Source organism: Ahaetulla prasina, chromosome 8, assembly GCF_028640845.1.
Source record: "Ahaetulla prasina isolate Xishuangbanna chromosome 8, ASM2864084v1, whole genome shotgun sequence".
NCBI classification, from domain to species: domain Eukaryota; kingdom Metazoa; phylum Chordata; class Lepidosauria; order Squamata; family Colubridae; genus Ahaetulla; species Ahaetulla prasina.
In genome coordinates this window covers 25,305,739-25,329,202 of record NC_080546.1, presented here as the reverse complement: position 1 = coordinate 25,329,202, position 23,464 = coordinate 25,305,739, and the positions used below count along the sequence as shown (strand labels likewise).

Genomic DNA, 23,464 nt, shown 5'->3' with positions numbered 1-23,464 from the left:
AAGATATAGCTTCATGAAGTCTATAGCAATTTAGTATCATGGTTAAGATTAGGGTACGATAGTAGACTGTTTTAATAGCGTAGGGAGTTAGAGACAGCATTTGTATGGGCATTTGGGTAAGACACAGGTACAGTTAGGCTTCTTTGAGATTTGTAGTAATATTTAATAGAGGGTTATATTTGTGGTGAGTTTTTACAATGTGTGTCAATTGTACATTTATGTTAGAGTCAGAAGTAAGTGCTGAAATCAGGATTAGCATTACTATTTGCATTGACATATAGGTTTATATTTAAACTTCATTCCTGGCTAATGTAACAATGCCATACAATAATATTAACCTCCTCCTCCACCTCCTCCTCCTCCTCCTCCTCCTCCTCCTCCTCCTCATTATTATTATTATTATTATTATTATTATTATTATTATTATTATTATTACTACTACTACTACTATTATTATTATGTAGAATGAGTCTTTATAGGTAGTAGTACTGTTAGGTTATGTTATGACAGGAGGTTAGGGTCCTAGAGTTGATTTTAGGGGTTAAGGTTGTGGCTCTGATTAAGGTAAAATTAGGGTTAGTGTTAGGCATTGCAGAAGACTGCTGCAAAAAAAAAAAAAAGATTCTTGTGAAAGTTGCAAAAAAAAAAGTGATTAAGTAATTAAAATGTCTTTGATTTGCTGTTGCACCATGAAGTTTTGGGACTAAAATGAGTGCAGCAACAAACTTGCAAGCTTACTGATTTTGACAGGATCTCTCAAAGACAGGATCTCTTAAGAAGCAATGGATGGAAACTAAGATCAAAGAGAGAACCAACCTAGAACTAAGGAGAAATTTCCTGACAATTAGAACAATTAATCAGTGGAACAACTTGCCTCCAGAAGTTGTGGGTGCTCCAACATTGGAGGATTTTAAGAAGAGATTGGATAACCATTTTCTGAAATGGTGTAGGGCAGGGGTGTCCAAACTACGGCCCGCGGGCCAACTGCGGCCCGCGGGTCAGTTTTTATTGGCCCGCAGCAAATTCTGGAAGTATAATTTAATATGGCCTCAAGGCCTGAGGCTCAAGGCCCTCCCCATGGGCGGGAATAATGAAGGAGGGGCAGAGGAGGCGGCGGCGGGAAAGAGGCTGCTGGCGTGCCTGCCCCAGCAGTTCTACCCCCGCCTTCCTCGGGCCGCCTGGCGAGGCTCCTCGCGCCTCCCCATGTCGGACACGCGTGGCGGCAGTGACAGCCATCGAGAAACAGGTGAGGAGGCGGCAAGCGCGAAAGAGGCTGCTGGCCGTGCCCGGCCCAGCAGTTCTATCCTCGCCTTCCTCGGGCAGGGAATAACGGCGAGGGGAGGAGGAGGCGGCGGCAAGCGAAGAGGCTGCTGGCGTGCCCGCCCAGCAGTTCTATCCTCGCCTTCCTCGGGCAGGGAATAACGGCGAGGGGAGGAGGAGGCGGCAAGCGAAGAGGCTGCTGACCGTGCCCGGCCCAGCAGTTCTATCTCGCCTTCCTCGGGCAGGGAATAACGGCGAGGGGAGGAGGCGGCGGCAAGCGCGAAGAGGCTGCTGGCGTGCCCGCCCAGCAGTTCTATCTCGCCTTCCTCGGGCAGGGAATAACGAAGGGAGGGGAGGAGGCGGCAAGCGCGAAGAGGCTGCTGGCCGTGCCCAGCCCAGCAGTTCTATCCTCGCCTTCCTCGGGCCGCCTGGTGAGGCTCCTCGCGCCTCCACCCCTTGGGCAGGGAATAACGAAGGAGTTTCAAGTTCATACCAAATACAAAACAAAGTTAAGATTGGTGTCCAAACTTGGTCTCTTTAAGACTTGTGGACTTCAGTTCCCAGAGTTCCTCAGCCAGCTTTGCTGGCTGAGGACTCTGGGAGTTGAAGTCCACAAGTCTTAAGGGACCAAGTTTGACACCCTGGCCAAGATGAATGAATATGAAACATTTTCCCCCCTTAAATGAAGATGATATCCACATATTGTTGCTTTTTAGTAGACTGACTGTATCCATCTGTATTGTAATGTCCCAGGTTTTCAGGCCTCTAATATAGTCCTAAATATTTACCACGAGTCATCAGAAATGGCAGCACCGAAGAAACGCAAGATAGCAAGTGAGTGTAGAAGATTTCAAACACGGTGGGAAAATGAATATTTCTTTAAAGAAATCAACGGAAAGTGTGTCTGTTTGATTTGCAATGAAGATGTTGCCGTGATGAAAGAGTATAATGTCCGTCGGCACTATGAGACCAAGCATCAGAGCTACGCATCGTACACAGGTGCCAAACGAGCACAGAAATTCAAGCAAATGGCAGCTAGCCTGCAAGCTCAACAACAGTTTTATTTCGTGCTAACAAAATACAGGAAAACGCCACAGCAGCAAGCTATGAAGTCGCAAAACTTATTGCCCAGCATGGCAAACCGTTCTCAGACGGTGATTTCATAAAGCAGCGCCTCATCAAAGTCACAGAAGTAATGTGCCCGGAAAAAGTGCAGGATTTCAACAATGTGACCTTATCCAGAAATACAGTGGTGCGGAGAATCGAGGACTTGTCAGCTAACCTGAAACTTCAGCTGAGAGAAAGCTTGTGCTTTTGATTTTTACTCGATAGCATGCGATGAGAGCACAGACGCCACAGACACCGCACAGCTTTTAATTTTTTGCGGGAGTCGATGATAATTTTGCTGTCGGAGGAGCTGCTTGATATGATGAGCCTAAAGGCACAACGACAGGTGGAAATATTTTGACGCTGTGTCAGAGGCAGTTGAAAAGATGGGGCTTAAATGGGACAAGCTCTGTGGAGTAACAACGGATGGAGCTCCGGCCATGACGGGTGAGCGCAAAGGAATGGCATCCATGGTGTGCGTCAAGGTAAAGAGAGCGGAGGTGAGGCTGTTAGGATGCACTGTATAATCCACCAAGAAGCACTGTGTGCCAAGACTGTGCAGCTGGGCAATGTGATGAACACTGTTGTAAAACTGTCAACATAATTCGAGCTAGAGGACTGTACCACAGGAATTTCAAGCTTTCTTATCTGACGTGGATGCTGAATACGGGGATGTACTCTACCACTCTGATGTGCGCTGGCTCAGCCGTGGCTCTGTGCTGCAGCGGTTTTATTCGCTGAGATCAGAAATCGACAATTTTTTGAAAGAGAAGGACCGACCTCTTCATGAACTGAGTGACCCTCTGTGGCTGGCAGACCTGGCATTTTAGTTGATCTTACTCATCATCTGAATACACTGAACAAGAACCTACAAGGCAAAGAACAGCTGGTATCACACCTGTATGCGCACATGAAGTTTTCTGTGTAAAGCTCCGCCTGTTTGAGACACAACTACGAAGCTTTAATGCTGTACACTTCCCTCGCTGTCTGAAATCAAGTCTGCTTTTCCAAAGGCAGACCTTTCTGCTAAAAGGAGAAATATGTTTCTGTAATTACATCTCTCGTGACAGAATTCAACCAGCGTTTTCAAGATTTTTCTGTCATTGAAAAACAAATCAAGCTGTTCTCGACCCCCTTCCTGGTGGATGCAGAAGAAGTGGAGGAGAGTCTGCAGTTAGAACTGATTGAAATGCAATGTGATGATTCTCTGAAGAGTCAACATCAGCTTCTCTCCTCCTGACTTCTATCAGAATTTGGATCATGCCAAGTTTCCTCTGATGAGACGCCATGCAAAAGAATGATGAGCCTGTTCGGCTCAACATACATATGTGAACAAACATTTTCTCTGTTAAATCAGAACAAAAGCAGACTGAGATCCAGAATGACTGATAGCCATCTCTGTGAAGTCCTTCGTGTCTCAACCACCAAACTTTCTCCTGACATCCCAGCCATCCTTCAATCCAAAGGACAGCATCACTGCTCCCACTGAGAGCAATGTTCTTCACATTATAGGCGAGTTAGAAATACACACAGTAATCATGTGTCAATATATCACCTCTTGTGTGTGGCCGGGCCACACATGAATTTACTAGGCTTATATACTGTTTGTTGTCCAGCCGCATGCCTTTCTGAATAATTATATTTAAAAATATTACATTAAAATCAACATAACACAAACACACACGTACACAAACATAGAGATACACATGCACATATATATAACTCACACACATATAGTATACTTAAGCCTAAACTGTGCATAGGGACTACCCAGACGGCTGAAAAAAGTGATTTCTGACAGGTTCTCACACTTTTGACTGGTCCTCACACGTACAACTATCTTTACATTTTGCACCCTATCTTGTAACCGTGGTGAAGAGAAGCAGTTGTGAAATGAGTGATATGGTTGTTAAAAATGCTGCAATGGGCATAAATGTGAGGATGGTCATAAGTGTGAGGACTGGTCAAAAATTACTTTTTTTAGCCCTCTGAGTAGTTTCTATGCCCATAGCCACATCCACTCAGTCACATGAGCAGTTAGCCACGCCCACCAGTCACATGACCACCAAGCCACACCCCAAAATAAGCCACGCCCATTCCCCCCCCCCCCAGTGGCCCGGGCCTTTGCTTATTTTTCTGTATTTGGCCCTCACTCAAAAAAGTTTGGACACCCCTGGTGTAGGGTATCCTACCTGAGCAGGGAGTTGGATTAGAAGACCTCTAAGGTCCTTTTCCATTCTGTTATTCCCAAAATATTTAAAAAGAAACTCATTATCATGTCTGTTTAGCAGAGGTTCAGTTGTAAACAGTGAGTCTTGCTCCCTTATCCTAAGCTAAAGTTTAAACCCCCCACCTACCCAAGCAGAACTTTGGGGAGGTTTATTTATTTTTGTGCACTTTTCTTTCAAATGGAATAAAAATAATGCATTTGTGGGAATTTTATTTTCTTTAATGGAGCTTACCTCGCATGGTATCCTTTTTGGCAACACTAACACCTCGGGCCTTCCCACCATCTCCGTCACCTCGTCAATTTCCACACTTCTATCATTTAGCCTCAAGCTTCTTTCTAAGTCCGAAGATAAGGGATCATGTGCACCTGCCAAAGATATTATTTTAAGTCATAGTGTCATATTTGGGTTAATGTTTGCCAAAGCCATCTCCCACCAGCTGAAACATTCCTCAGTTGTGAAATTGCATATTAAGAATAGAATAGAATAGAATTTTTTATTGGCCAAGTGTGATTGGACACACAAAGAATTTGTCTTGGTGTATGTGCCCTCAGTGTACATAAAAGAAAAGATACGTTCATCAAGAATCATAAGGTACAACACTTAATGATAGTCATAGCATATAAATAAGCAATCAGGAAACAATATCAATATAAATCAAAAGGATACAAGCAACAAAATTACAGTCAAACAAACAACGTACAGTCATACAGTCATAAGTGAAGGAGATGGGTGATGGGAACGATGAGAAGATTAATAGTAGTGCAGACTTGGTAAATAGTTTGACAGTGTTTAGCAGAGTGATGGTGTTTGGGAGAAAATGTTCGTTTGTCTAGTTGTTCTGGTGTGCAGTGCTCCATAGTGTTGTTTTGAGGGTAGAAGTTGAAACAGTTTATGTCCAGAATGTGAGGGGTCTGTAGATATTTTCACAGCCCCCTTTTTGACTCGTGCGGTATATAGGTCCTCAATGGAAGGCAGGTTGTTAGTAGCAATTGTTTTTTCTGCAGTTCTAATTATCCTCTGAAGTCTGTGTCTTTCTTGTTGGGTTGCAGAACCAAACCAGACCATTATAGAGGTGCAGATGACAGACTTAATAATTCCTCTGTAGAACTGTATCAGCAGCTCCTTGGGCAGTTTGAGCTTTCTGAGTTGGCATAGAAAGTGGTGGTGTTTGAGCAGAAATATTTGTATGATGTGCTATACTTTGTCTTTGATTTATAATTAGGCATTTGTCATAAATGTCTCTTTTTCAGTTGATTTTTTTTGGGTATTCCCTGTGCAGGCACCAAAATAAAGCAGGTAAAAGTCCCAGGATATTGCAAAATTCTGAAGTGTTAGTGTCCTCATTAATTGGGTTTAGGTGCCAACCAAAAAAGAGGGAACTCACAATCTAAATGCATCATTTGAAATTTAGATCAGGTGGTAGTTGAGTTACAACCTGTTATGATTAAACAACAATGAGTTTAATTTCAAGATCTCCTTTTGCACGATAGTGAACACAGAGGTTACTTCATTTAGCCATTTACCAGCTATATCTCTAATGGCTTTCCAGAGATATTGAAACCTTTGTTCTACAAAACTCTCCAAGTTTATGTTCCAGCTGTCAGGTTTGGAATCAAATGGATCATTTAGCCAGAGCATTATGGAGAAATGTTCAAAGAAAAAACTATATCGGATGAGAAATTCAGCAAGTCTAAATTCTTCCATAGCAAACTTCAGTTTTAGATTCAAGTTGTCATGATTACATTTTCAAGCAAAGGTTGGCCAAAAATATAGTTTAAAACAAAATAAATCAATAAGAATTGTAGCTTAGTTGAGATTATCTGGGCCTCTGCATACTTATACAGCACTATAGTGTAATAAAATTCTATCAGATAATCCACACATTATTTACCATAAACAGGCTCATAAATCCCTATAAGCATAATTAATATGCCATCACTGAGTCTTTTTCATCATCCCCAGGTCTGAGCAAATCAATTGCTTTCACATCTGTCTTTTTCTTTTATTTCCCCAAAGAGTTCCAATATCATATTGTTTTTCATTTTCCTACTTGCAAACTAACCTTTTCCTTTCCTCCAGCTCTTGCACAATTCACATTAGTCAATCAATCCAGATTGATTGCTGGCTCTGGAGCGTTCCCCATCTGTCTTTGCTTTATTGGCTATACTGTTTACTTTCTTACCATTTGTCTTGTCAGGGGTTTGCCCTATTCTCTTCAATATGGCCCTTTATTTTTTTTTCCATTCAAGAGCTGTACTTCCTACCCAGTCAGCTTTCATTATTGATCTATTAAATTGATAATATGAAACCCTTCTTTTTTAAAAGTCTTATGTTAACAGCCACAGTCTTCTTTTCCTGTCGCAAATCAATGATTTTTCCCCCCACAAAGGCTCCTTCATAACATCTATCAGGTTGGCCCTGATAGGGGCTTAGATGAGAGGCTACCTTGCAAAGTTAAACTGAAGGCTAGTTGAAAAGTTGTAAACTGAAGGCAGTGGCAAGAGCCAGTTTAATCTAGAAATTAAAGAACGGTTGCTGGAATTGGGTATGTCTAGTTTGATGAAAAGAAGGATTGTGTGTGTGTGTGTGTGTCTGTGAAATGATAGCAATGTTCCAATATCTCAGGGGTTACCACAAAGAAGAGGGAGTCAAGCTATTCTCCAAACCACCTGAAGGCAGGACAAGAAGCAATGGGTGGAAATTAATCAAGGAGAGAAGCAACCTAGAACTAAGGAGAAAATTCTTGACAGAATAATTAATGAGTGGAACGACTTGCCTCCAGAAGTTGTGAATGCTCTAACATCGGAAGTTTTTAAGAAGAGATTGGACAACCATTTCTCTGAAATGGTATAGGGTTTTCTGCCTAAGTAGGAGGTTGGACTAGAAGACCTCCAAGGTCCCTTTCAACTCTGTTATTCTATTATTTTATTAAAGCCCCAGTTTAGAAACTAGGAGACTGTGAGTTCTAGCCCCACCTTAAGCATAAAAGCCAGCTGGGTAACTTTAGGTAACTCATTCTCTCTCATATAAGGTTGTTGTTATGGAGAAAATAGGAGGGGGAAGGAGTATTATGTTCGCTACCTTATTTATAAAAATAATAAAGGCAGAATAAATAATAATAACATGACACATAAGAATTGTCGATAAGAAAGACAAAAAAGTCTGGGTAGTGGATGTGGCAGTGCCTGGAGACAACGGAATAGAAGAGAAATAACTGGAAAAGATAACAGAATATAAAGACCTTCAAATAAAAATAGAATGACTGTGGCAAAAGAAAGCAAAGGTGATACCAGTAGTAATAGGTGCCTTGGAAGAAATCCCAAAACAATTGGAGCACCACTGGCATTGACAATTCCACTCTCAGTCAATTGCACAAGACAATTTTAATTGGAACAGCTTACATCCTGCAATGATATTTGTAACACCCTCAAACATCCACATCTGCCTATCCTAGCTCCTTAGGAAGGACTCCTAAATTGGTGAACAAAAATGCTAAATCCAATCTGAACATCTGTCTGACTGTGCAACAGACCATAATAAAATCACTTCCATATCATGCCACAAAAGCTACACAGATGCACCTATATAAGTCACCAATGTCAATTGAAGGGTGACTTGGATTTGCTCGTATTATTTCATTAATTAATAGCTAATCCAAATCTCAGACTCCTTCCCCAACTTCGTAAGACTTGCTATTTATTTATTTAATTGATTTATTTGCATCCTGCCTTTATTATTTCTACAAACAACTCAAGGAGGCAAACATACTCAACACACCTTCCTCCTTCTATTTCCCCCACAGCAACCTTGTGAGGTGGATTGGGTTGACAGAGAGTGACCTGCTACGCCTTGGTCAACCATGATGTTCTACATATGAAGCAGAAGGAGTGGAGGGCTGTTTTTAATAATAATCTGGGAGGGATTGAACAGACTGAAGCAAGAGAGAATGTAGCCACAAACTCTAAAACTGGAGCAGAAACTTAACAGCAGATGCAGAAGGCTAAGCTAGACTCTTTCTCCCTGATAAATTAACCTTTTAAGTGTCTGTTGAAACGCTCCTCTCTATTACTTTCTAATACTCTCGATTACTAGCTAACACTCTATTTGGTCTGAGTATTAAGCTGTAGGATGCTCCCATTTAAATACTACAGCAAATATTTACTGTATAGAGATTGCTATCATAAAATTGTACTTTTAGAAACATGGCTGTGCATTTGAACAGTAAATGTGATATCCTCTGAAGCCAACAAAAGGTAAATCAGGACAGGTAGCACAAATATTATAAAAACATTTAACTACATGGTTGAATGCTACCATATAAAAAGGGGCATAAGCCATTTTTCCATAGTCTCTTGTGTGTGTGTGTGTGTGTGTGTGTATGTGTGTAGATTAGGGGTGGGTTCTACTTACCTTTACCACTGGTTCGCATCGTGCCCGCCTGCATGTGCAGAGCACTTTTGATTACGTTTGGGTCAGTGGGTGGAGCCTCCCGCCGGTTTACCGGGGGCCACCCACCACTGGTGTAGATAGCCATAGATATAGATGATATAGATACAGATGCATACAAAAAAGTCATCCTGTTAGGTACCAGTTCATTAACACATTAACCACCTTTTAAAGTAGGAAATCTTTTGGAAAGTAAGTAGTTTTAGAGATGGATATATTTAATAATTCATGATTTCTTGAAATTCATAAAATATTGAACGAAGACCTGGGGGATACAATAATGCATACCAATTAGTAGAAAAATAATTTACCTCTAATCTTGTAGGCTGAGAAAGTCTGCATTGAATGGCATATTTCTCTTGGGTTATGTAAGGAAATCTCCTGAGCATTAATAGCTGCATTATAGTATATGAACAGTGAAGCTGTCCACCACTAGATGGCGCAGCAGAGACATTTTTATTGCAAGAAGAATGTTCCCATTTATTCCCACCACCCCCGCCTCACATTTCTTTTAACGAGCTAGTTCTCTTAGCAGGATTAGTAAAAATCAGAAGAAGCTCACATGCCAGGCAAAAGGAATAGGACTAAAGGACTAAAATGCTATCATTTCTGTTCACTTGTAGGAGACAAAAACTCAGTTACTAGCCTATTCTATCTTTCCCATAGCCCAAGGAAGAATGTGTGGGTGGTAGAAATGTAGGTGGATAAATACAGGCACGTGTCCCATTCTGCTCCATATTCAGAAAATATTCATGATCAGCATTTTCATCCTGATATGAAGCAAACGAAAGAAATAAAAATGCATGAAAACCTCTTTGTTCTATATTACTGATATTGAAGAATTTGATATTGAAGATACCAGATCAGAGAATTTTTGGTAGGTGGGAGACGATACCTTCTTTTGTCCCACATTCTCCTGTCTTTAGAAAAGGAGAAACTGGGGCTGGTAAAAGAGTGAGTGTAGAGAATCCTCAGTAATGTTATACTGATAATATATTATCTATATATTATCTATCTATTTATATCTATTGTCTGTCTATCTATCGATTGTCTGTCTGTCTATCTATCTATCTATCTATCTATCTATCTATCTATCTATCTATCTATCTATCTATCTATCTATCTATCTATCTATCTATCGTCTATCTATTTATCATCTGTCTATCTATCTATCTATCTATCTATCTATCTATCTATCTATCTATCTATCTATCTACCTACCTACCTACCTATCATCTGTCTATCCATTTATCATTTTTCTATCTATCTATCTATCTATCTATCTATCTATCTATCTATCTATCTATCTATCTATCTATCTATCTATCTATCGTCTATCTATTTATCATCTGTCTATCTATCTATCTATCTATCTATCTATCTATCTATCTATCTATCTATCTATCTACCTACCTACCTATCATCTGTCTATCCATTTATCATTTTTCTATCTATCTATCTATCTATCTATCTATCTATCTATCTATCTATCTATCTATCTATCTATCTATCTATCTATCTATCTATCTATCATCTGTCTATCTATCTATCTATCTATCTATCTATCTATCTATCTATCTATCTATCTATCTATCTACCTACCTACCTATCATCTGTCTATCCATTTATCATTTTTCTATCTATCTATCTATCTATCTATCTATCTATCTATCTATCTATCTATCTATCTATCCATCATCTATCTATCTATCTATCTATCTATCTATCTATCTATCTATCTATCTATCTATCTATCTATCATCTGTCTATCTATCATCTGTCTGTCTATCTATTTATCGTCTGTCTGTCTATCTATCTGTCTGTCTATCTGTCTGTCTATCTATCTATCTGTCTATCCATCCATCATCTATCTATCTATCTATCTATCTATCTATCTATCTATCTATCTATCTATCTATCTATCTATCTATCTCTCAGTGGTGGGTTGCTACCAGTTCTACCCAGATTGGCAAACCGGTGCTTGTGCAGAAGCATCACAGGCGCGCAAGCGAACCGGTAGCGACGGGTTTTCAACCCACTACTGAGACAGATGATAGATAGATAGATAGATAGATAGATAGATAGATAGATAGATAGATAGATAGAGAAAGATGTTAGATAAAGATGAGAGAAGAAGAGATGATAGATAATAGATATACAGAGATTTAGATATTATCTATATATTATCTATCTATCATCCATCCATCTATCTATTTATCATCTATCATCTATCTACCTACCTATCTATCTATCTATCTATCTATCTATCTATCTATCTATCTATCTATCTATCTATCTATCTATCTATCATCTGTCTGTCTATTATCTAATAATTATATAGTGATTCTTCTAATATAAATAATATAATTTAAATAATATAATTTAACATTTTTACCTCAAATAAGACTATTGCATAATCATGATTTGAAGAAAAGAGTAGAATTTCATTAAGATGTGAAGATAAAAAGCAGGAAACCACTTGGTTCTGATGCAAAAGGAACATTTCTCTCTGCATGGAGAAAGCCTGCATATTTGATTTGTCCCAAGGAATGTGAGATGGAATCACAGCTCTGAAATACGATCGTAAATACGATCTTACATTTTCTAATGGATAATGCCTGCTTGGGCAAATTTCTCCCTTTGCTGATATGGGTGATTTAGCATGTGGCATAATAATATTATTCCATTTCATATTGTGCCAATCTACCCATGAAATACAAAAAACAAAACAGTTAGAGAATTGGGAAAAGTTGAAAGCAGCCCTGCTCCCAAACTATCCTCATTGGTTTATACAAATGAGAGCTGAACAAGTAAAGGCTGGTAAGGATGGGATTCATTTAGCTGTCATTTAAATATGTACTTTACCTAATGTTGCATTTTCAAACCAAATTACATTAGTTTCATTGACCACTATTCTTTGGCAAAAAAGTAGGCAGGTTATGAACAAATAATTCCATAAATGTAACAATGTTTCTCAGCAGACTTTTTCAAGTGTATGTGGCTTAATATGAATGCATGGTTGTATGAGCATGTTCATTGAATTCTAAGGCAAAAAACCCGTAAACTTGAATGTTTCTGTAAAATATTCTGGTGGCTCAGACTGCTAAGACAGTCTGTTATTAACACAGCTGCTTGCAATTACTGCAGGTTCAAGTCCCACCAGGCCCAAGGTTGACTCAGCCTTCCATCCTTTATAAGGTAGGTAAAATGAGGACCCAGATTGTTGGGGTGCAATAAGTTGACTTTGTATATAATATACAAATGGATGAAGACTATTGCTTAACATAGTGTAAGCTGCCCTGAGTCTTCGGAGAAGGGCGGGATATAAATGCCAAAAAAAAAAAAGTCCTTTTAAAAACATTTTTGGACATTTTTAGATATTATTTAGACATTATGACATAGTGTGGGATATGGATTTGCTTTTACAATTAAAATCTAATTTTATTTACTTAACTCAAATCTATTTTCCTATATTTTAGCACATTGCTTCTTATCATATTCTCAGGTAATTTATTGTTTTCCATTATCTTTCTGGCATCTGTTCAATATTTGAAAATTGCCAGCAAAAATATATCCATTTACCTCCTTTCTCTAAGTAAGCATCCATTTTTACTTTTAGAAAAATAGCTTTGCTTTATAGAGACTGTTTTGAGTTAAAAGTTTATTTACACGGAAGGATATTAAATCAATGAGATTTACTGTGATTTAAGAATATTCAAGATAGTGGTAGAAAATAGTGTTGGATGCTTATCTGGAATTCCTTTCAACTGCTTAGCTTTCGTCAAGTAAATTGCAAACCTTTAAAAGCAACTTCCAATGCAAACGTAAGCAACTTAATAGTGATAGTTTTTGAAAATAATACTGTCCATAATATAAATCTGGCTGTTTATGCTGTTGTATTGCATGTTTGGTTGACAGGTGTTAGCACCCTGCCAACTTTGTCTGCTCTTGAAAAGTTAAACAAGGTCAAACGTGATTAGTTTTCTTTATGGGGAGTCTACCAGGAAATCCTAGAGCTATAATCAAGACTGCCAATATATTTGAAAAAACATATTGTAAAAATGCAGTTCCAATCTTCTTCCATATTGTAATGATAAGTTCATATAATCACCAAGATTTAAATCTCATTATCAGTTGTAACTGTTTTTCTTAGAGCATCTTAATTATAGAATGGCCAATTTAAATTGTAAACAATGTTTTGCACTCTTTCCCCCCCTTCCTCCCTCACTCCCTTCTCCAATTCTAAATCCTCCCTTCCATCAGTGATTGGAGTTTATCTTGATTTAACACTACATTAACAATAACAGTATCTTTCTTTGAATACGTTGCAGGGTTCCATTCTTTTCCAAGTTTTCAAGACTGCAAATTCTACTGTCTATATGGAAGCACAGTATTACGTGGCTTCCTTGTTTTATACACACACACACACACACTTATAAATCAAGGCTTCAACCAAAAAAATAGAGTTTATTCAGGAAAACAAAGTTATACAAACAGTAACCTAGTATGCTGTGAGCAGTTGATTTGTTTGTTTGATTTCTATAGCTGCCCATCTCAGTAAATGACTCAGTTTACAGTTTGCAGATCGTTGTGAACGGTCTGCAGATCATTGGTCCAAAATATTTTTCTCAATGTGACAAGAACATGGTAGCGCATGCCGACATATGTGCACATATATCTGTGCACAGGCTTTTTGGCTGGACTTCCACAGCATGGTAATCTAAAGTGTGATTGGCTACTTTTGTACAAACACAATCTTTTTTCTGTCTAAAAAAAAGGCAGTTGGGGCAGTATGCCATGTCTTCCATTATAGAAGCCAACTGAACTAACTCAAGACTCTTGTTTTTGTGCTGATTATGGAGAACACTCTTCACTGCTTTGAAGGATGCAGACTATAGTAATACTAAACTATTTTCCAACCCTACCTCTTGCTTCTCTTTCTGTACATTTTCTAATTGTGAATGTGCGGACAAAGTCTACATGATAATCCTTATGCAGCAGCCAACATGTTAATAATTCCTAATAAACATAAGAGATTCCTAGGAATTGGGAGTTGGTGATAATTCCTATTAATCCAGAGATTAAACTCTTAATTATTTCTAGGACAGTGATTTCCATCCAACTGTCTGTGGTAGGAAGTATGGATGAAAATCATTAAAAACTGATTAGGACATTTTAGGCATATGTGAGATGTGGCACCCCCAAAGTATAAAATATATTTATGTTTTTAACTACTTTAGATGTTTAGGTCCTGTGGAATCTATGTCCTTATATACAATGAAATTAACAGAAGGTTTGTCATTAACCTTGGTTTCCGGTGTTCTTCTCAAAAGTTTTAACATTTATATAATGGTTTGTAAAAAGGATTATGTTCTATGATTTAAAAAAAACCAAAGCTCTCTTATCATAGACTAGCAAGCATTACCCTTGCAATGTATATTTTATTTCATATATTTATATTTTCTATAAATCATGAACACATGTATATTCTTATAAATAATTTCAGGTACAAAGAAAATCATATACATGGTTTTTTAAAAAAATGAAAATAAAGATGAATTGATCAGAATTCCTGCAGACCAGCTATTATCTTGTTATGCAAATGAGCTGCTGATACAGTTCTATGGAGAAATTATTGAGTCTGTCATCTGCACCTCTATAACTGTCTGGTTTGGTTCTGCAATCCAACAAGACAGACAAAGACTTCAGAGGATAATTAGAACTGCAGAAAAAACAATGGCTACCAACCTGCCTTCCATTGAGGACCTGTATACTGCACCAGTCAAAAAGAGGGCTGTGAAAATATCTACAGACCCCTCACATCCTGGACATAAACTCTTTCAACTCCTACCCTCAAAATGATGCTATAGAGCATTGCACACCAGAACAACTAGACATAAGAACAGTTTTTTCCCAAACGCCATCACTCTGCTAAACAAATAATCCCCTCAACACTGTCAAACTAATTACTAAGTCTGCACTATTATTAATCTTGTCATCATTCCTATCACCCATCTCCTTCCACTTATGACTGTAACTTTGTTGCTTGTATCCTTACGATTTATATTGACTGTTTCCTAATATTATTTGATTGCTTATTTGTTCCCTATGACTATCATTAAGTGTGGTACCTTATGATTCTTGATGAAAGTATCTTTTCTTTTTATGTACACTGAGAGCATATGCACCAAAGATAAATTTCTTGTGTGTCCAATCACACTTGGCCAATAAAGAATTCTATTCTATTCTATTCTATTCTATTCTATTCTATTCTATTCTATTCTATTCTATTCTATTCTATTCTATTCTATTCTGATTTAATCCAATACAAAGTTAGATCTTACTGAGCTCCAATACAAAAGAAGCCACTCTGTTAATTCTATCAGTTTCTACTCATGTAAGATGAATTTCAATTAAATCAACTCATGTAAGCTGTTTTCATCCAATTAGTGCCGAAAAGAATAAAATATCACATACTTGTATGTCTGCTTCATTAGCAGAGTTTGCTGCCAATGGTTAAAAAAGAATGCATAAGTGCAGAAAAGTGCCTACCGTTCTTGTCCTATTGTTTTCTTTCATTATATGTGCTTGTATATAATGTTGTGACAAAAATAAATAAATAAAAAAATAAATAAAAAATTTACACTGTCAGAATGTTAAACAAGTCCAGCTTTTTAATTTTTTAATGCTATTTTTATTTTTAAAAATTCTACAATATAAAAGATAAACACAAAACAATATAAAAGAAAGTTAAGGAAATTGAAATGAAAAAGTGAAAAAGCATAAAAGAGAAAACAAATTGAAACAAGAAAAATATGTCAGGAAGCTACTTCCATTTACTTTTACAACAATTGCAGGCCAAGAAATCTTCACAACTCTTCACAACTTCACAACAATTAGATTAATTTTTCCTTCTTCACATTATCCAGTCCTTATCCAGCAAATCCACAAATCACTGGATCATTTTTTTTTCATTTTTAGCAAAACACAAGATAACCTGAAGATTTACTAACTAAATTTGGGGAGATTTTCATTAAAAATGTTGAGTTGTCCTAGCCAATCTGCTGATTACTACCAGGTTATTGATTGTATTTTTGTTCCTCCTGCCACTAAAATGATGCAAATGTTTGACTGCTATCTTTAGGATCTGAATTTAACTTAAACGCATGAATAATTATTTGGCCCAATCATGGAAAGTTGGCATAGAAGAAAAGGGAATGATGTCAGTAAAAGATCTGGAAAATATGAGATGCCACAGAATAGCATAGCACAGCAGAGCACAGCACAGCACAGCACAGCACAGCACAGCACAGCACAGCACAGAACAGAATAGAATAGAATAGAATAGAATAGAATAGAATAGAATAGAATAGAATAACAGAGTTGGAAGGGACCTTGGAAGTCTTCTAGGAAACCCTACACCACTTCAGACAAATGGTTATCCAATCTCTTCTTAAAAACTTCCAATGTTGGAGCATTTATAACTTCTGGAGGAAAGTTGTTCCACTGATTAATTGTTCTAACTGTCAGAAAATTTCTCCTTAGTTCTAAGTTGCTTCTCTCCTTGATTAATTTCCACCCATTGCTTCTTGTTCTACCCTCAGATGCTTTGGAGAATAGCTTGACTCCCTCTTCTTGGTGGCAGCCCCTGAGATATTGGAACGCTGCTATCATGTCACCCCTAGTCCTTCTTTTCATAAGACTAGACATATCTGGTTCCAGAAACTGTTTTTTATATCATTGTCCCCTAATCATCTTTGTTGCTCTTGTCTTCACTCTTTCTAGAGTCTCAATATCTATTTTACATTGTGGTGATCATAACTGAATGCAATATTGCCAGGTTTGGCAATATTCCAAGTTTGGCATTATAAAGTGGTATTAACACTTCACATGACCTTGATTCTATCACTCTGTTTATGCAGCTTAGAACTGTGTTGGCTTTTTTGGCAGCTGCAGCACAGTGCTGGCTCATATTTAAGTGATTGTCCACTAGGACTCCAAGATCCCTCTCACATCTGAAGTCAAGGTATTTATTTATTTATGCAGCTGATCAGCCCACATGCAAACAGCTAAACATAAGGACTTCTGCCAGCTATACCATTTATTTTTTTCCTCAAGGCATCCAAAGGCACTTATAGTAAATCTGATAAAATGGTTTACTCCATTTTGTGCTCATTATCTGAAGAACCGAACTGATTTGGTTTAGTGTTATCATGATGCATATGAATAGGGTAGTGCTACCAAGAACACTTAGATGAAAAATAAGGACTAAAAGTGTTTAAATATTCCAATCTGGAATTATGAAGCAAAGTTAGATTGGCTAGATTTCAATTATCAGCTTTCCTAATCACTGTTCAGGTTTGGGAGTGAGGCAACCTGCTAGTGAAAATACAAAATAGTGGCTGAAATAAATTTTGCATCAAGGATAGGAATCTATCTTATCTTTCCAACCACAGGAATGACTGAAATTTAAACATTAAATATTTCAGAGTGGAATGGGGTGGAGGAGAGGAGAGGAGGGGAGGGGAGGGGAGGGGAGAAAGATTGGGGGAAGAGGAGAAGGAAGAAGAGGGAAGGAGAGACGGAAAAGGAGAGAGGGAAGTGGATGGGAGAAGAGGAGTAGGAGAAAGGGAAGGGGAGAGAAGTGGAGAAAAAGAGAGAGGAGAAGGGAAAGGAGGAGAGAAAAAGGGAGGAGAGGGGAGGGAAGTAGAGAGGGGAGAGGAGTAGGAGAGAGGTAGGGAGAGGGAAGTGGAGGGGAGGAGAGGAGAAGGAAAAAGGGAAGGAGAGAGAAGTGGAGGGGAGAAGGGAAAAGAGGGAAGGAGAAGGGAATAGACAGAAAGAGATGGACTGTTGTAAAATAAGAAAGAAGAAACAGATGGGTAATATTTTTTTCTTACTTGATGGTTATATAATTGATATTACAATGAAAGATAATATGTTATTATATGATGGATGTTATCGTATATTGTTTATACGTTATTCTATATGTTTATATACATATGATTCAGAGGTGAGTTTCAGCAGGTTCTGACCAGTTCTGGAGAACCAGTAGTGGAAATTTTGAGTAGTTCGAAGAACTGGTAAATACCACCTCTGACTGGTCCCACCTCATCTATTCTCTGCCTCCCGAATCCCAGCTGATCGGGAGGAAATGGGGATTTTGCAGTATCCTTCCCCTGGAGTTGGGTGGGAATGGGGATTTCACAGTATCCTTCCCCTGCCACACCCACCATGCCACGCCCACCAAGCCATGCCATGGCCACCAAGCCACACCCACAGAACCAGTAGTAAAAAAAAAATTGAAACCCACCACTGATATGATTACAGTGATGATGATAATGATGTTTGTTTGTATGTTAAAACCTTGGACACCTAGAGAGCACGCTCCTCAAGATATAAAAGAAATGTATGCTATAAAACAATAAAAAATATTACAACAAGAAATTTAAATATTTGGGGATCATTTTAAAGAAAGACAATGATCACATCAGGTTGAAAGAAGCCCATGTCTTTTTCACTCCCTCAAAAAGAAACAGAACATCTCAAGTTTCACTTAAGAAACTCACTTGTGAGCCTGGTTAGACAAAGATAGCAACAAAATAAATGACAATACAGTAAATATCCCGCATCCCCAGTGAAATGTGCTGGAATGTATATTTTAGATGAAGATACCAGGAACAAACATTCATAAAACTTTCCCTAGGGATGATCAGGAACCAAATATTTTGTTGCTTATGATACAACAGGATTGGTTTGCTGTTGGTGTCATAAAGTGGACAGATATGAACACAGCTACAGAATTGCCTTGGAATTTTCTATAATAGGGGTCTCCAACCTTGGCAACTTTAAGGCTTGTGGGCTTCAACTCCCAGAATTCCTCAGCCGGCTTTGGTGACTGAGGAACTCTGGGAGCTGAAGTCCACAAGTCTTAAACTTGCCAAGGTTGGAGACCTCTGTTCTATAATGTAAAAATTACAACCTTTTAGAGAAGGTTGTCGATCCTTGAATAAAAGATCAGGAAAATTCTGCTTTGTCCAGGGTCTTTTACAGTTGCAGCCCAAACTCTCATCATGATGTTGCATGTATTGTGCATGACCTCTGGGATGGCAGTAGAAACTGAGACTGCAATGGCATCTTCACCCTGGTCCTTCTTGATCTCTCAGTTACCTTTCATAACGTCACTAATGGTTTCCTTCTGGACCTATTCAGAGAGGTACAGAGTTATGGGGTTCTCCTTCTCCCCCTGATGTCCATTTGGTTTAGTGTTGATAGTTGGTGAGAAATCTAGCGCCAAACCTTTATTAAGTGGAGAACCTCATTACCCTTGGCCCATTCTTATTTCATATCTACATGAGACCGTAGGATGAGGTCATCCAATAGTATGAGGTTAGATATCATCATTAGATAGCTCTATTTCCTGGGCCAACCAAAGGTTGATGTCAAGGTGCTTTTGCAGTATTTGACACCCCTAGTTCCGGGGGACTTACCATTTGTTACTCTGAATGGGGCTGCAGTTCCGCAAATAAAGGGTTTTGTGGAGTCTGGAGGGGGCGGGTTGTTCTACTAGACCAGGGGTGTCAAGCTGACGGGCCAAGCACTGGATGCATCACACATAGGCCACACCTACCCCGGCTCTGCAAAGGCAAAAAAAGTCAGGATATGTCATGTGACACGATTGAGTCTGACACCCGTGTTCTAGACTTTCAACTCTTGCTAAAAGCAAATGGCAGCTCTGGCTAGGAGAGCCTTTTATACAGGCCTACCTTTTGTGCCATTTATACTCATTATCTCTCATGCTTTAGTCACCTCCCACCTCTGTATTATTGGAATTTTCTATCCTTCAGAACTACTCAGAAGTTACAGCTGATTCAGGATGCATTACTGTAGCTAGTTATGGGCTGCCTTGCTATGCCTACATCATGTGTCTAATCTGAAAGCTGCACTGGCTTCTAGAATAAGATGAACTTCTTATTCCAAATAACAAAAGCAACCGCTGTCAGGGTTCCAAGTAACACTCCCAACGAAAGAAGACTCCGAGGCTTGAAGTTCCTCAAAGCAGTTCCAATGCAAAAGATGGCTTCCAGGCCTGACAATAGCACTTAGACTTACCACTTCACGGTGATTTACAGCCCTCTCTACGGTTTACAGAGTTAGCATATTGCCCCCAACCATCCAGGTCCTCATTTTACCCACCTCGGAAGGATGGAAGGCTGAGTCAACCTTGAACCTGGTGAGATTCGAACAACCAAATTGCAGTCAGCCGGCAGTCAGCAGAAGTAGCCTGCAGTACTGCATTCTAACCACTGCGCCACCAATACAAATTGAAGAGCTGTTCATAAAGTTTTTCATGGTATAGGACGGGATCATTTGCAGAACTTCCTGTTTCTAATCATTTCAGCCCATTACATAAAGTCTGGCAGATTGGGCATGTTCTGGATCCCTTCCATTAAACCAGGGGTGTCCAAACTTGGCAACTTTAAAACTTGTGGACTTCAACTCCCAGAATTCCTCAGCCAGCTTTGCTTTGCTGGCTGAGGAATTCTGGGAGTTAAAGTCCACAAGTCTTAAAGTTGTCAAGTTTGGACACCCCTCCATTAAACAGTGCCTGTGTAATGGGACAGAGGAAATTGGCCTTTTCTCTTGTGTGGCAACCACCCTATGAAATGCATACTTTCCATGAGATTTGGATGACCCTAATCTTGGCATTCTTTTGCAAGGTGTTGAAGATCAGATTCTTCTTCCAGGCATTGGGTAAGGTTGTGATTTGAACCTGCCTTGAGGCTTTGATTATAAATTGGTGAATTGCTCCATGGGCGTTGGATATTTTAAAATTTATTTTCCTATTTCTTTATGTTGTTTGTTAGGGACCCAGAGTTGTGTGTTAGCTGCACAGTGATGTACATTTAAATAGTAAATAAAAAATAAATAAATAGGAAAATTTTCCATAATAAGCTATTCAGAATGTGACTATCTTATTTTCCCATATTATAAATAGACTAGGTTTCACACATTATGTTATATGTTTGCTATCCATAATTTATCAAGTGACCTATGATTTGTTGAGTTTGCATAATGTACTAAGCAAAATACCATGGTGCGCAAACCGCAATGGCTGTGTTTGCATATATTAAGTTAAGCGAATGCTATCAATGCACCCAGGAAGAATCTTTCCTCTAATCTTTATTAAGATTCTCAAGGTGAAGTAAGGTAATATTGATTTCAATGTCACAGTTAAAGCAGAAATATATATGTATGTATGTATGTATGTATGTATATGTTTTCTGAGGTTTTTGCGGGTGTAGGTCTTTGGTTATTCGGGTTTTCTCCCACGTAAAATTGGAAGTGTCTTAGCAACATTTCAACGAAGTCTCATTCGTCATCTTCAGGCTGGTGTTTACTGCTTCGTGCTTCTAGGAGAATATATATGTGTGTGTGTGTGTGTGTGTGTGTGTGTGTGTGTATGGCATAGGACCGGGATATCTTCAGGACCGCCTTCTGTTACCACATGCCTCCCACCGGCTGGTACGCTCCCATAGAGAGGGTCTTCTCAGGGTGCCGTCAGCCAAACAATGTAGGCTGGCGACCCCCAGGGGGAGAGCCTTCTCTGTGTGGGCACCTACCCTCTGGAATGAGCTTCCCCCAGGACTTCGACAACTTCCTGACCTCTGGACCTTTCGCCGCGAGCTGAAGACATATCTATTCTTCCGAGCAGGACTGGCTTAAATAGGGTTTTAAATATGGATTTTATTGGGGTTTATTTTATATTTTGTATTGTATTTTAAATTTAGGCCATATTGAATAAGTTTTTTAAATAGTGTTTTTATTGTAATATATTGTATTATTTTATCTGCCTGTTCACCGCCCTGAGTCCTTCGGGAGAAGGGCGGTATAAAATTTAAATAATAATAATAATAATAATAATAATAATAATAATAATAATAATAATAATAATAATAATAATAATAATATGGTTTTTGAGTACTGCTTTTGAAATTTTAAATATGGAACTGCAGAAGAAATTCAGTTCCTTTTATCTCGGTCAGTAGAAGTAAAACAACGTACAATAGTATAAAACTCTTTGGCTAAAGAGCAGAATCGTGTCACATGAACTGTTTTGAACCAGGCCACTTCAGATCAAGGACTCAACATCACATGTTTGCTACTTGTATATAAGAGTGACTAAGATAAGCTTCCTTTTTATGCTCAAAATGCATGGATATCTTTTCTCCTTGGCAAGTACAGAAGGAACCAAATAACAAGGGTATTACAAGTAGACTTCCCCCCGCCCCAAACTATTTTGCGGTGCTTAAACCTTGCAAAATCATTCCTGTTGTTCTGCTGAATTAGCAGCTCAGATCCTATTTATCATTGTTATCAAATTTGACTGTGAACTGATTCACCTGGCTCCATTTTCAAGCAGTTTATACTCAAGCTTAGTTTTGAAAATGCAGTTCAAAAGATTTCTTCTTCTTCTTTTTTTTATCCGTGCCTATTCTTCTTAATCCTGATTTCCCATAACCTCTCACAGCTGTGTAATACATATTAACCTGATACTTTGCTGGCAGCTAAGGGACAAAAGCATTCTTTCTTCTTACAAATTAATCTTCCAATTATTTACTCCCCAAGAAATATCTGGCAAGAAATCCAACTCCGTGTCAGCAAAGCATTGTACCGAAAAGTGGGATATGAGATGAATGCCCCCTAATTTTCAGAGACTGACTGCTGTCCTCAAAGCCTACCTGGGAAATCCATCTTTATCCACATCTGGAGTGGGAAGATTAGGAACTAGACCTGCCTTTGCAAGCTTGGATGTATAATCGTGGCAAAGTAAATGATGGCCATCAGATCATTAGAAAAAAAGTGCTTCTTAAAAGATAAGTAGATTATCTTACTTCAGACGCATTGTGTGAAGACTAGCTCTCTGGAGAAAACCTTAATGCTGGGAATGGTAGAATGAAAGAGAACAGGAGGGTAATCAGCATCAAGGTAGATAAACTCAGTTACAGTGGCAATGAATGCACCATTGAAAGACTAGGTGATGGATGGATCATCATGGAGAAAATCTATGTGGTTGCTACGAATCAAAAACAGTTTGACAGCACGTGATTGATTCATTGATCGATCGATCAACCATACAATCTGCGTTTGATTTAGTATTATTCCTTCCAAATGGTTCTGTGCTTTGGAATACAAGCCTGCCAGAAGGGAACCACCGATTAGTTCTGACCTTCTAAGAAGAAGATGCTATTGACAGGCTCACCCACAGATTCTATTTAGAATGCTTTTCTTCTGACACGGATCCTTTCTGTCTTTGAACGCTGCCTGATCAGCATTTCTATTCACTGTCTTTTTTGCCTTTAGTTTGTCCCAGATAATAATGTGTCAAAAGCAGCCTAGAAATGATCTTCCCCTGAGAAAGA

At 38.7% G+C, this 23,464-nt stretch overlaps 1 protein-coding gene across 2 annotated transcripts in view; it reads right to left on the bottom strand.

The window, feature by feature from the left end:
- BANK1 (B cell scaffold protein with ankyrin repeats 1) overlaps window positions 1–23,464 on the bottom strand; it is a 213,993-nt gene that overhangs the window by 138,039 nt on the left and 52,490 nt on the right. For both annotated transcript variants that reach the window (XM_058193544.1, XM_058193545.1), the window contains exon 3: window positions 4,830–4,963. In XM_058193544.1, coding sequence (XP_058049527.1) covers window positions 4,830–4,963 — 134 coding nt within the window. The remainder of the gene's footprint in view (window positions 1–4,829; window positions 4,964–23,464) is intronic.